The 15,454-nt window shown below is 41.1% G+C and overlaps 1 protein-coding gene across 1 annotated transcript in view; it reads right to left on the reverse strand.

Moving 5' to 3' along the window:
- Positions 1-327: 327 nt before the first annotated feature.
- Positions 328-15,454, reverse strand: part of LOC121434757 (kinetochore protein NDC80 homolog) — a 37,062-nt gene continuing 21,935 nt past the window's right edge. Inside the window, exons 12-17 of the mRNA XM_041633714.1 lie at positions 14,367-14,519; positions 10,963-11,052; positions 6,255-6,347; positions 4,970-5,100; positions 3,733-3,835; positions 328-554 (exon numbers count right to left, since the gene is read on the reverse strand). Of these exons, the coding sequence (XP_041489648.1) occupies positions 417-554; positions 3,733-3,835; positions 4,970-5,100; positions 6,255-6,347; positions 10,963-11,052; positions 14,367-14,519 (708 nt within the window). The 3' untranslated portion in view covers positions 328-416. The remainder of the gene's footprint in view (positions 555-3,732; positions 3,836-4,969; positions 5,101-6,254; positions 6,348-10,962; positions 11,053-14,366; positions 14,520-15,454) is intronic.

Consider the following 15,454-nt stretch of genomic DNA (forward strand, 5'->3'; position numbering starts at 1 on the left):
ATAAACTCACCGATTCACTACCCGGATTGGGATGGAATCCTTTTTCATCCGGGTGAAGGAAGGGTGAACAGATGCTTCTTCCCACCCTCCAAGGAAAAGTCACAAGGACCTGAGAGTCAATATGTCTGGCTCTGCAGGCCAAGTGGTGTCTTCTTTAGATTGTTTAACACCATCACAGTGGACAAGCACTTGCAGAAAGTCAGTGAATGGGTGTGTCTTACTTGGTTCACAATGTAGTCTGCTAACTCCCGGTTTAGCCCATACCATGTTCTTTCATCAGAAGTGAGTCAGAGAAATGAAGGGAAACCCTCACTTTACTAATGCACTTTATTAACTCTTACACAGTTTTGGGACATATCCATTTTTAGTTAATATACGTCTATGACAGACAGAAGACAGCCACCGTCGGTTTATCTTCATTCCCCAGGACTCTCACATAGAGCAGCGCTGCTCTTGTACTTCTCTGCAATCTCTTTGATATTTTCCAAGAGGTCTTCAGACATGCTTCCTTCATACTCTGCGTCCACTTTAGCAGTCTGTTCTTCAAGGTGTTTCTAGTGGAAACAATTCACAACTCTTAATGTACAACCATGAATTTTGTTTCAAGTGTGACATTTCCCTACAAGAATGACATTTGCAAATGAAGAGGAGAACCAGGCGGATGTAATAGTAGATGACTGTAAACTCAGCACGTGAGAGGCTGAGACAGGAGGATCCCAATTTAACACCAGTCTGGACTGCCAAGAAAGACCAGAGAGAGAGAGAGAGAGAGAGAGAGAGAGAGAGAGAGAGAGAGAGAGAGAGAGAGAGCTCCACCAGGAGCAAATTCAGTCTCCAGGACCTCTGCCAGTCTGGGCGTGAGTGAACCTGGGTCCTTCAAGGGAATAGGCAGGAACCAGAGATCTCGGCGAGCCTAGGCGTGAGTCTGGGACATCAGAGAGAGTAGGCCTGAGCCAGGACCTCTGTGGGTTAGGGCATTGGTCTGGGACATCAAAGGGAATAGGCAGGAACCTGGAACCTCGGCTGGTCCGAGTGTGACCTCTGAGGAAGTAAGGCTCACCAGAGCCTGAGACTTCCGAGGCAATTGACTGGAACCAGAAACCTTTCTAGGTCCAGCTCCAACCCAGGGACTTCTGCAGGAGGGAATCCAGACCAGGATTTATAGATAAAGATCAAAGCCAGAAATTTAGGCCAAAATAGGCCCCAGGCAAGGAACTCCATTTGGGGAAACAAATTCCACAGGAGTGGGACTGAACAAGCCACCTAGGACAGAGAGAGCCAGAGGAAGAAACAAGCTCCACAGGGAGCAAATCTAGTCCTGGGAGCCAACCTAGTCCCATAACACTGGCAGATCAGGATTGAACCAGTGACCAGATCCAGCGATCTCCACCAGAACAGGTCCAACTCCAAGCCAGGGACTTCTGCAGGAAGGGATCCAGACCAGGATGTACAGAAACGGATCAAAGCCAGCAATCTAGGCTAAAGAAGGCCCGAGACAGCCAACTCCAAGGGAGCATAGCAAAGCACAAGAACACTGAGCTATCTCCAGGAACAGGAGTAACCAACAGGGTAACTAGAACTGTGACCCTGACTGTACCATGAGGAACAACTAACTGAGCTTTTCTTTTTTTTTGATTCACTGGCATCTAGAAGATTATTCAACAGAATCTCAGATAGCCCAACCACACCTAATAGAGGAAAAGATGAGTAGAAAAGGTAAGATCACACGCTACACCACAAAGAACAAGACAACACCAGTAAAACCTAAAGACCCTACAACAGCAATACCTGAACAACCAAATATGGATGAACCAGAAGAAAATGACCTAAAATATAACTTCAAGAGAATGTTTGAAATTCTTAAAGATGAAATGAGAAATTCCCTTAAAGAAATTGAGGAAAAGACAAACAAAAAATTGGAAGATATCAGCAAATCACTCAAAGAAAACCAAGAAAAAGAAATCAAACATATAAAAGAAACTATCCAGGACTTGAAAACTGAAAAGGAAACAATAAAGAAAACACAAAACATAAAAAGACACAGGCTAACAGAATGGATATGAAACCAGGATCCATCCTTCTGCTATATACAAGACACCTCAACCTCAAAGACAGACATTACTTCAGAGTAAATGGTTGGGAAAATATTTTCCAATCAAATGGACCTAAGAAACAAGCAGGTGTAGCAATCCTAATATCTAACAAAATAGACTTCAAACTAAAATCAATCAGAAGATATGGAGAGGGACACTTCAAACTCATCACAGGAAAAATTCATCAAGATGAGGTCTCAATTTAAAGAGACCTCTAACCTGCAAGAAAATAGACGCAGTCACTGAGAGTCTCCCAACCAAAAAGAGTCCAGGGCTGGCTGGTTTCAGTGCAGTATTCAGAACTTCAAAGAAGAGCTATTACCTATACTCATCAAATTGTTCCACAAAATAGAAACAGAAGGAACATTGCCAATTATGAAGCTACAGTTACCCTGATAATGAAACCACACAAAGACTCAACCAAAGAGAATTACAGACCAAACTGCCTCATGAATTTGATGCAAAAATACTCAAAAACAGAAACAAAAACAAAAACACTGGCAAACTAATCAAGGACACATAAAAAAAAATCCACCATGATCAAGTTAGCTTCATCCTAGAGATGCAGGGCTGGTGCATCATCTATCTATCTATTTCAAAACCTAGCCAGTGGATCACTAATAGTCAGATATGGTACTGGATGCTTCCCTTCCTAACCCCTCTTTCCTTATTTCTCTTAGTGCTATTAATTATGCCCTGTCTCATAAACCTCTTATCTAAATTTCTTTAACAACAAATCCAAAGATTTCTAACCAGACATTGAACAAGTTACTATTGCAGGATTACCAGCCTATAGCTACATAGCCAGAGGCCTGTACATCCAGTTATATCCCGGGGATGAAGATCAAGATTGTCCCAAGAACTTCAATGCCCCAATGCAGCAGAAAGTCTCATGAAAACATCACCCCTTTCTAATCCCCCTGTTATTTATTAACAAATAAAAAGGGGGAGTGCAGGGTAAAAGGGACAACTGGAATAGGAAACCAACCAATCACTGAGCACCCTGACTCTGAACCCAGAGCCAGTGAGAGAAACACACCTTGGATTTGAGACCTGGGCCAGGGAAAGAAACATCGTTATTCCTGAACCTACGACTAAAGACATGTGCTCTGACTCTGAACTAGTGTCAAAGAAACACAGACTGTCCCTAGAATCAGAGGGAGACAAAGAAATGTGCCCTGGTCCTAAGATTAGAGACACCAGTCTGACAGTGGGGGGAACTAGGCCCACTGAATGTGGGTGGCAGTTGAATGGCTGGGGCAGACTGTGGGGCGACTGGCAGTGAGAGCAAGACTTATCTCTACTGCTTGTACTGGCTTTTTGGAACCCATTCTCTTTGTAGGGATACTCTGCTCAGCCTAGGTAGTGGGAAGAGCAGTGGTCCTGCCTCAAAGCAATGTGCTAGACTTTGTTGAGTTCCCACGGGAAGCTTTACCTTCTCTGGAGTGGATGGGGAATGGGATGGGAGGATGTTGGAGGGAGCAGGAGGGGGGGGGGGAGTGGGAACTGGGATTGGTATGTAAAATGTTAAAAGATAGGGTTTTTTCAAATAAATAAATAAAAGAAAAAAAGGAAAATTTGTTATTCAATTCCTATAGAAACAAAGCAGCTAGAATTCAGCAAAGAGCTTCATACTTACTTCCAAAGACCCTACATGTGTAGCAACCATCTCTAAAAGATGCTGTAAATTACTTCCCACTTTTCTCCTTTCTTCAGCTGTGCTTTGTAGAACCAGTTGGTATCTACAGAATTAAAATAAGAAAAACGACTTGTTTAATATCTAGAAAATAAGTGAATAAATTACTACAGCGTAGTAACCTCAGCAAAATACAAATTTTGCATTTATATATGTTACTATTTTCCCTGAGAAATATTTGGTGAATATAGAAAACCATGCCTGGCCAGAAGTGGTGGCACACGCCTTTTATCCCAGCTCTCAGGAGGCAGAGATGGGCGGATATCTGTGAGTTTGAGGCCAGCCTGATCTATAGAGTGGAGTTCCAGGACAGGCTTCAAAGCTATAAAGAAACCCTGTCCACCCCCACTCCCAAGAAAACCATGCCTGGTAGAATCCATCCAAATGCCATTATGTAAGCACACAGCTCAGATCTCTCCCAGCTGCTTCTGGTCACTCGCTGTGTGGTCAGCTACCCTGATGAATGACCCTCCATTCCATTTCAGACGAACCTTGCACCTCTTCGCCCAAGCGCTAGGCTGTGGTGCCTACCTGGCCTTGTAGGTCCTGAGTTGAAGAGTTCCGTATTTATTGTATTACTTACGCATTTCGGAATTATTAAGATGTCTACAGCCAGGTGTGGTGGAGCACGCCTTTAATCCCAGCAAAGACAGGCAGTATGAACTACACAATGTGTTCCACAATAGCCAGGGCTACATATAAAGAAAGACCCTATCTCAAAAACAAAACAGTGGCTGCTTGGTGGTGGCTCACATCTGTAATACCAGAACTTGGGAGGCTGAGGCAAGCATACCTCTGTGAGTCAAGGCCAGCCTGGTCTACAGACCAGGACAGGCTCCAAAGCTACACAAAGAAACCCTGTCTCGAAAAACCAAAACCAAAAAGAACGAAAAACCCATAAAACAAACAAAAAACAATAATAAGAACAAAAATAACAAAAAACTCAAACCAACCAACCAAACAAACAAAAAATGGATTCATTTCCAGGCATTAAAAGCTATTTAATAATCTAGCTTGGCAATAACTCTAATAGTGGCATAAGGTATCTTAATTTTTTGACTTAAATCCTTAAAATATCATTCTTTGCACCACAAATAGTTTCATAATAGGAATTAAAGATAAAAAACAAGAAGCAGCTTTACAAAGTTTAAAGAATCAGATCTTGGCGAGGTGAACTTACTCCCGCTGGACAGCCTCTAGCTCATCCATGGCTTCGCTGAGGCCCTCGTTCACAGCACTCTCCAGTAGGTGCTTATGTTTTTCCAGGGATTCAAGCTCCCTGTCACACTTCTCATCTTGTGCCTCAGCCTCCTATAGGAGAAAAATCATTTTTTTCATTCATATTCCATTTGCTAAAGGCAGATTTAAGTAAAGTAGGTTAAGCATTAAAAACCAAACAAAAAACCAGAACGTTGCATCATTTATATTTCCAAGCTGTTGACTGCCTTCTTTCTTTAACTGTTCCAGTGGGGACTTCATATGATAAACACAAATGTGCCCCCTCCAGGAAGATTCTGTGTAGCACTCTATTTAACAATGTTTCAAGTCTAATTTAAGGAAACCTGGTATTTTGATTAAAATTTCACACACATATTAACTATGTTTAGCAAAATTAGTTCCAGTCATTCTCAGATTCCTAGGTTTGTGATGCTGAAGTATGGACTTACAGAGTCTTTCACTTGAGTGCTTTCAAGAATAAACTTAACCTTTCATGCAAGGAATATGATAACAGTAAAAATAATAGGCACACATTTCACACTTCATGTGCAGATCATATTTTGTGTTATAATTTCCAAAAATTCTACACTGCTCAAAAAGCATCCCATATATAGGGATATATAGGGCAATACAAACGTTTCTATTTGTGATACGTTGCTGGTATAACTACTAATGGCACAGTTGTAAAACTTAATTGTATGATGGCTCGTGAACGGGGTCTCAATGCCTGTCTGAAAATTCAGGGCTGGACAGAACAGCGGCAGTCGGTCTTCCACCTTACCTACCTTCTGGAGCTCTTATGAACAGACCGAAATTTAGCTGGGAAAGTAAGTTTGCAATGGTTTATTTCAAGACTTGTTTATTTATCATGTACATAGTGTTCTGCCTGCATAACAGAAGAAGGCACAAGATCTCATTATAGATGTTGTGAGCCACTATGTGGATGCTGGGACCACAATGGGACAATGGAACTCAGGACCACTGGCAGAGCAGCCAGAGCTCTTAACCTCTGAGCCATCTCTCCAGTGCTTTGCAATGATTAATGGACAATTACTTATGCCCAGGTGGGTCTCAAAGCTGTGTCAATCCTCCCACAGGGTCTTCTAAATGTTGGGACTACAGGTATGAGGACACCACACCTGGCTTTTTTGGCTGAGTTTTGAGGCCTCCTCTCAGCTTTTGTATACCACCACATCCAGCTAAGATTTCAGACTCGAGTCAGATGAACACACCGGTCCAGCTCCTACCTTCATAGTTTGTTGGTAAAGGTCGTCCAGCTTTTGCACCTCTTCCTTCAGCATCCTCACATTTCTCCTGCTCTCCGTCTTCATGGTGTTCATCTTGACAGACATCAAAATTAACATTTAACATTATAGAACTTTTATATTTGCTTTTATGCATATTTATTTATTGTGTATGTGAGCATTCTGCGAGTGTGGGTATGCCTGGTGACCAAGGAGGTAAGAGGAGGGAGCCAGATTCTTTGAGACTGGTGTCAACAGATGGTTGTAAGCTGCCATGTGGATGTTGGGAATCAAACCTGGGCTCTTTTCGACAGCAACAAGTACTCTTAACTGATGAGCACCTTGTTTGTCTATTTTTTTTTACTATTTAGTACTATTTTTTGTACTATGTTTTTAAGATTCTATTTTATGTGTAAGAGTGTTTTGCATGTACGTATGTATGTATATGTATGTATGTACACCATGTGCACACCAGGTGCCTATGGAGTCCAGAAGATGACATCAGATACCTTGGAATTACAGCTACAAGGGACTGTGAGCTGCCATGTGGGTGCTGGTAACTGAACCTGTGTCCTCTGCAAGAGTGGCAAGTGCTCTTAATCATGGAGTCATCGTTCCAGCCCTAGCAGCTACTTCATTTTTTTGTTCTTTAAACACAGATGTCAAAAACATACATTAGCAAAGAGCCTCTTTAACAGATGGTGCTGAGAAAACTGGGTATGTATCTGTAGAAGAATGAAATCAGGTCTCGAGTCTCACACTACATGAGACACTGAAAATAGATCACAGACTTCATGTGAAGACAGAACATGCTGAAACTGCAGGGAAGACACATCAACTATGCCCTGTGTCAACAATCATCCTATGCAGAGGCAGGAACTTCTGAATGGACTGTGACAGCAGAGAACACAACCCAAGGACTGACACATGGGATTATAGCAAATAAAAAACCTGCCTAACAATGGAAACAACCTCACAACTGAAGAGACAGCTTACAGATTTGAGAAATCATTGCCAACTCTGTATCAGATAGGGGTCTATTATGTAAAAACAGCCAAGATTAAACCAAATCCAATCCATACATGAGGTAATGAAGTGAGCAGTCCGTCCTCAAAGGAAGAAATAGAAATGGCCAATGATATTTGATGACGGGTTCAACATCCTAAGCCATCAGGGAAAGGTGAATTAAAAATGATTATAATGCCTTACTAGCTCGGAATGACTTTCATCAAGAAAACAGATGACAACAAATGCTGGCAGGAATTTGGGGAAAGAGGAATATTTATCACTGCTAGTGAGCATATATATTGCAGCTATTGTGGAAATCAGTAAGTAGGTTTGTCAAAAATAAGAAAGTGGTGGGGGAGACGGCTCAGAGAAGAGCACTGGCTGCTCTTACAGAGGACCTGGGTTCGGTTCCCAGCACCCACTTGGTGGCTCACAACCATCTATGACTCCAGTTCTAGGGATTCTCTTCTGGGCTCCACAGTCACCACGGATGTACACATATATGCAGGAAAAATATTCACATACATAAAAATAAAGATAAACAAATCTTTGAAAAAAACTACAACCAAAACTATCACATCATCTGCCTATATGCCTCAGTGATTAAGAGCACTTCTTGTTCTTCCAGAGGACCAGCATTTGATTCCCAACACCAGTAACACCAGCACCAGGAGGGTCTGACATCTCTCATCTCTGTGGGCACACACACACACATGCATATATACACATATTTAAAAGTAATAAAAATGACATTTATAGGAAAATGGGTCAAACTGCAATTCAGAATGTTAACTGAAATAAACTGTATTCAGATAAGTACTATGTTTTCGCTCATGTGTGGAGCCTTGATTTAAATTTCTATGTGTGAGGGGTTGGTGTACATGTGTGGGTGACTCATGAAACTAGAGAACTGGGAGAGGGAAAAAAAGAGACCTGAAGGATTTGGGTACAGGGGTACTGAAAGAAGACAATGCAATATTGTACTGGGAGAGCAGAAAGTAGGTTGCTGTGGGCAATGGAAAAACAGCAAGAATGGGACACAGGGGAGGGGAAGGCAAAGGCCAGAGGGCAGGGTGTGGAAGAAAGCATGTGTAAAAATGCCATTATGAAATCTACTAATTTGTAGCTAACTTAATAATCTTGTAATGGAAAATACTTATTCTTGTAGCCACCGTCCCACTCCAAGTGGAGCCCACGGGCAGGTGTTGTGCTATATTAGTAGAGACATCTATTACAGTACCAGGCATATGGTCATGCGTAAAGCATTTGCTGAGCCAGTTGTTGCCATGCATGCATCTAATTCCAGCATTGAGAGGACTAAGGAAGGCCTGAAGATTGTGGCTAGAGACTCACCTATACTGAGCAAGACCTTGTCTTAAATAAGAAATGCCTATTTGCCAAATACATTTCAATGGCAATTATTGCATTTTATGTCTGTCGGTGATTGGTTTAATTTTATTGTGATGCCTATAAATTGTTGTACAGGCCTATAGTAGCTTCTTGATAATTATATGTTTATATTTTATGACAACTTTCATGTCTAAAAATCATCTGACCTTTAATATTTGAAAGCATTCATCAGTAAAATAATTTGTTAATGAAATCTTCTTTTGAGAGTTAATCAATTTTATTTTTTTCTGGTTATTTTGACTTTTCCATTTTGATATTTTATTGTTTATGCAGTAATCCATCTTAATATCTATTTTTTAAAATTTAGAAAGGTTTTTGCTATACATACCAGGGTAACCTTGGACTTGTTATGTAGCTGAGGCTAACCTTGAACTCAAGATTCTCTTCACAGCTTCCAGAGTGCTGGGATTACTGGTATGCACCACCATGTCTAGCTCAATTATTTTTAAAATAAATTATGTGTCTAGGTGTTTTGTAAGCAAGTGTATATCATGTTCATGGAGGCCAGAAGAGGGCATCAGATCTGTGGGACTGGAGTTACTGAGGGTTGTGATCGATCAAGCGGGTGCTGGGAATGAACACAGCCCCTTTGGAAGAACAAGTGCTCTTAACTGCTAAGCTACCTCTTCAGCCTATCATCAATTATTATGTACATATATATATATATATTTATGTATATAAACGTCTTCCCTGCATGTCAGCATGTGTGTCATGTGCTCCTAGAATCAGAAGAACTGGAATTATAGATGGCTTTGAGTTTCTGTGTGAGTGCCAGAAATTGAATTCAGGTCCTCTGCAAGAGCAACCAGTGCTCTTAATCACTGAAAAAACCTTCCAGTCCCACATACATATAGTTTTTCTTTTTCTTTCTTTTTTCTTTTTTTTTTTTTTGAGTCATGGGTTTATATAGCCCAGAACACTGGATTTTCCTGCTTTCTAAATCTGGGATTATAGGTATGTCCTACCACACAAATGTTTAGATCATCAACTCTTTTGGTTTTTTGAGACAGGGTTTGTCTGTGCACCCTTGGCTGTCCTCTAACTCATAGAGCTCCTCCTGCCTCTGGCTCCTGAGTGCTGGGATTAAAGGTGTGTGCTGCTACCACTACCACCTTTTTTTTTTCTTCCTTCTTTTCTTTTTCTTCCTTACTTCCTTTTTCTCTTTAAAGACTTATTTTTACGTGGGCTGGAGAAATGGCTCAGAGGTTAAGAGCACTGACTGCTCTTCCAGAGGTCCTGAGTTCAATTCCCCGCAACCACATGGTGGCTCACAACCATCAGTAATGAGATCTGGTGCCCTCTTCTGGCCTGAATGCATATATGAAGGAAGAACACTGTATACATAATTAATAAATGAGTCTTTAATAAAAGAGAGAACAGGGAAGAAGTTTCCTTTCTCATAAAAAAAAGACTTTTTTTTTATGTATATGAGTACTCCATCTGCACGTACAACTTTACGTTAGACGAGGGCATGGGATCCCACTATAGACGGTTGTGAGCCACCATGTGGTTGCTGGGAACTGAACTCAGCACCTCTGGAAGAGTAAGCAGTGTTCCTAGCCGCTGAGCCATCTCTTCAGCCGCTCATCAACTTTTTCTTAAAGACTGATTTTTGTTTAAATTTTTCATGACTCAAACTAACTTGCACTATTACTAAACATAGACCATTTTTCATTTTAAGATTTCCTGGCTGTTATGCTTTTTAGATAGGGTCTTACTATGTGGCCCAGCCTGGCCTGGAACCTGCAATCCTCCCAGCCTCTGATAACAAAGTGCTGGAATTGCAAGTACAAGGCACACTCCTGACCTCTATTTTATTGAGGAGAAAAAAGGTCTTCCTAGTAAAAAGTATTTGTTTTGTTTTGTTTTGGTGGTACTGGGAATTGAACCCAGGGCTGCAGCCACATGCTAAGAAAGTACTTTACCACAGGGCCATGTTTGTAGCCCATAAAGTCAGACGCCATAGAATGTTAACAGTGAAAACAACTTTGTGTGGATTACTTGAATAGCTATTTATGCAAAGCCATGGGTTTTACTTACAGATTGCTTTAAACAAAAGAATAAAACTGGGTGGTAGTGGCTCACACCTTTAATCCCAGCAAATCCCAGCACTCAGGAGCCAGAGGCAGGAAGATCTCAGTGAGTTCAAGGCCAGGCGGTCTACAGAGTGAGTTCCACCTATAGTCAGAGTTACACAGAGAAACCCTGTCTCAGACAAACCAGAATTTAAACCACGTTGCTCAGCAATCACAAGTCACACTCGATGCTAGGCTGCATTAAGCGCACCACTTACTTGCTCTAAAGTGTCCTCCAGTGCAATCTTTTTATTTAAAGCTTTGCTAATTTCTTCCTCGCTTTCATTCAAGAGCTCTTTGAGAGGTACCTAGAAAATATATGAAATATGGGAGTCAAGATATATTAAAAATTCCCACCAGGTATGATTATATTATGATCGAAGACAGTTTCAGAGGAAAAAAATAAAGCCAGGACATTTTAAATATAATATACCATTGGTGAGAAAACATCGCATTTTTTTTTTAATTTTTTTTTAAATTTTTTTTAAAAACATCGCATTTTTTTGAAGCCAAGGTTTAGGAAAGAAAAACAGCTGGTCTCAACCTTCTTCCAAGTGCTAGGATTATGGGTATCCATTACAGTGCCTGACAGTCCACTTCTTTCTATCTGTTTGTATGTATGTACGCGTGAGTGCAGGTCCTTGCAGAGGCCAGAGTTGTGTCTCCCTGGAGCTGGAGCTACAGGAGGCTGTGAGGTCACTGATGTGGGTGCTGGGAACGGAATCTGACCCCCTCCAAGAGCAGGACACAGTCTTAACTATGAGCCATCTCTCCAGACCCCATTTCCCTTTATTCCTTCTATTTGTCTTCTAACCTGCTGATTTTACTTCAACACCATACTGCATTGTTTCCCACTGTATTGAGAAAACTGAGGTAATACCCACTTTAAAATGATTAAACAGAAATAGTTAAGTGTAACCTGAAACTAAACTTTCTATACAACTAGTGTGTACAAACAGTGTACAATTCAGTGGCTGTAGTATACTCACATTGTTATCTAAATGCCATTGTACTTTAAACATATTTCACTACTCCAAAAAGAAAATGCCATATGTCATTATGTATTAAGTCTTCTTTTGTTTCTGTTTTTAGGAGACAGGGATTCTCTATGTAGCCCTGGCTGTCCTAGAACTCACTATGCAGATCAGCCTGGCCTCAAAGTTAGCGATCCACGTTCCCCTGCCTCCTGAGTGCTGGGAGTACAGCCTTGTGTCATTACACCTGGCTCTTGAGTAAGTCTTTTAAAGCTATTATTGACTTCTAATTTTGATCAGTTCCTTTCTTATGCTGTCCATCAAACCCAGATATTCTACAACAAACATGGGCTCTACCACTGAATATAAACCCAACTCCTGGTACTGGGTGTGGTTGCACAAGCCTCTAAGCACAGCAGTCTGAGGCCACTCTGGACTACGAGTTACAGTTTCAACAAAACAAAAATAGGATGTGAAAGATGGCTCAGCAGGTAAAGAACTTGCTGACCAAGCCTGGAGACCTGAGTTTGATCCTCAGAAACCACCTAAGGTGGAGGAGAGAACTGACCTCCACATGTGTGTCACTGCGTGTACTCTCCCACACGTCTTTTCACAGTCTAATTAAAAGCAAAACAGATGAAAACCCTTGCCAAACCCCAAACAGCACAACACGACAAAACCAAAACCACCCCAGGCCTGTTTTTTGGAAGACTCAATGCCTTTTTACAATTCTCTTCCAAGTGGCTGGGATGACAGATGCTCTCCATCATTCCTAACTATTTCTGCTTTCTCCCATATGGACTTATTTATATTAATTTTGTGGATACATGTGCAAGTTGAATGCAGATGCCCATAAAGGCCAGAGACACAGGATTCTCCTGGAGCTGGAGTAAAATCAGGTGTGAATTAGTTGCGGTAGGCACTGTACTTCTAATTTGGTATGTCTCTACAGGCAATGCATGTTCTTAACCACTGAGCTTTCTCCCCAGCATCCTACTTCTACATCCATTGCTCACTACTGTATAAAATATTTCTAAAGTAAAAGTAAATTTTCTGAACATATTCTTTGTGCCTAAATACCTTTTACAAGATTATTTAAATCAGGTAATTATTTTCTTGCTGCAGCAATATAAAACCATTCAAAGTAGTGATGTGCAAAATCAGCCAGCTACCTGGCTACTGACAGAAATCAATGTACCAGCCGGGCGGTAGTGGCGCATGCCTTCAATCTCAGCCCTTGAGAGGCAGAGGCAGGCGGGTCTCTGTGAGTTCGAGGCCAGCCTGGTCTACAGAGTGAGTTCCAGGACAGCCAGGACTACACAGAGAAACTCTGTCTTGAAAAACAAAAAGCAAAAGAAGTCAATATGCGTAGTTTGACAACTAATGGCTTGCAAAACCAGTAAGCAATGATTTACTGTGTCTACTTTCTTTTCTTAATTGACAGTAAATCTAAACTGAGTGTAGTGTTGTAGCCCTTTAATCCCAGCACCTGGAGGAGACTGAGGTCAGTCTGGTCTAACAGGCAGTTCCAGGCCAACAAGAAGTACACAGTGACATCCTGCAGCAGATGTGGAAGTGGAGTTGCTGTGGCACACATCCGCAGTCCCAGCACTTAGGAGGCCGAGACAGCAGCACTGTCTTGAGTTGAGACCAGCCAGGCTGCATGGGGAGTTGCAGGCCAGGATTCACAGTAAGATCTCGTCTAAACGCTACTGAAAAGTGGCGTGTATGTGTGAATGGAGCTGGCTTGATGTAAGCAATGTCTGTTCATCAGCAAACCGCTATCTCTGAGAAGATATGGTTCTCCTTGGCTATTTCATCTCCAGCACACAGCTGGGCTGGAACACAGTCTGTACACAGTAGACACATGGTAGGTGATCAGTTCTCCCATTCCAGTATTAAGCAGACCTGACCTGCTTAGCTTTTGATTAGATAAAGCAGGTTCAGGGGGATGGACATAGTCTGGATGAACAATTCTCAAGGGAAAAACCTATAGCATTAGACTCAACATATTTGAATTCCAAAGGTAAGTATTTTAAAGGTGGTATTTTAGTATCGGCAATAAATTTGTGACACTTGTGAATAAATCTAAAATTGTAACAAATGTTTTCTCAAAATTATCTCCTTGGTCGTTTCAAAATTAGGAACAGTTTTTTGTGGTTGTTGATTACTGACTTTTTTCCTTTTTCTGCCTTGAAAAATAATTCATTATACTTCATACCTTACTGTGTGTGTTTGGACTACAACTATTCGCCCAGGCATACCACAGACATTTATTTCATCTTTCAAGATTTCCCTGAAGGGCTACCATGCTCCAGTCTGGCTGGAAGACCCGATCTGGTAACTAGCCTTCTAAGTTTTACCATCAGTAAAGCAGGCACCTGACATTTGCTAATGATGATCTCCCGAGAGGGGCTGAAGGTAACTAGACAACAAAGCTTACCTCAGATTGTTGACATAGTCCTGATAGATTTTACTTGTAACCAACGTTTTAATGGATAGTTGGACGAAGTAAAGGAGGCAGAGAGGAAAAGGCTCTTAAAGTAAAGTCAGCTGTGAAATAAGACATCTACCACTCAGAAGAAAGTGCTCCTTCTTAGTCTAGTCCTATGGCATTATGGTAAGGTGAGGTTCAGACACAGACTTACATAAACTTGAGCCCTGTATTTGACAAGGCATTTGGCACCAGCTTCAGGATTAAACTTAATTTCGAAGTCATAACCTTTGGAATTCTCAGCACCTTTGGGAATAAGCTTTAATTTTCTAGCCAATTTGTGGTAGTCTGCTAATTGTGCTTCGATCTGGAAGAGAACACAAAAAGAAATGTTAAAAATAAAGCAGTCCTAGACTGTGTGGTTTTCAATGGTCATTTCTGTAACTCTACACAAGCGATTATGCCAGTTTTTAGTAGTTTGATAATTAATGGACAGTAATATTAAAATATATAAATGAAAAGTTTTGACAATAATTCTAAGGCTAGAATTGGTGAGCAGTATACCAGTGTTCATACTCCATATAAACTAGAGTAAATCCATGTTTCGTTATCAACTGAAACTTATATTCTCAAACCTAGATAAAAATATGAAATAAGACCAAAGTTTAGAGCTGGGCACACATTTAATCCCAACACTTGGGAGGCACAGGCAGGCAGATCTCTGTGAGTTTGAGGCTAGACTGCTCTACAGAGTTCCAGAACAACCAGGGTTACATACAGAAACACACACACTCACACACACACACACACACACACACACACACACAAACCAAAACAAAACAAAAAAACCAAAAACAAAACAAAAAACCCAGTGTGAGGGGGAACCTAAAACTTACATTTGAGAGTATATATATTAGCACATTTTAATTACCCCAAATAAAAGAAATAGATAATTTATACTTCAAAGTATTATTTTAACTATATTGAAAAAATTTTTTAGTAGTTCACATTTCTCTGTCCTTCAAGGGTACATCTGTTACCAGGACAGTGTGCTTTCCCTCTAATGGAGTCCCCAGTTTTCCCAAACTCTTAATTTACTTTACAATGTGACATATCTGTTCACTTTTACTAGCTGAATGTAAGCTCTATAGAATCAGATCTCTCTCTCTCTCTCTCTCTCTGTCTCTCTCTCTCTCTCTCTCTCTCTCTCTGTGTGTGTGTGTGTGTGTGTGTGTGTTTGTGTGTATCTCCTCCCCTGGCCCTAGAACACAGCCTGGCACTTTCTCTTCTCTTCTGTTACTC

This window comes from Microtus oregoni, unplaced genomic scaffold, assembly GCF_018167655.1.
Source record: "Microtus oregoni isolate MIOR12 unplaced genomic scaffold, Mior012 000044F_ref0000062, whole genome shotgun sequence".
In the NCBI taxonomy this organism is placed as follows: Eukaryota; Metazoa; Chordata; class Mammalia; order Rodentia; family Cricetidae; genus Microtus; species Microtus oregoni.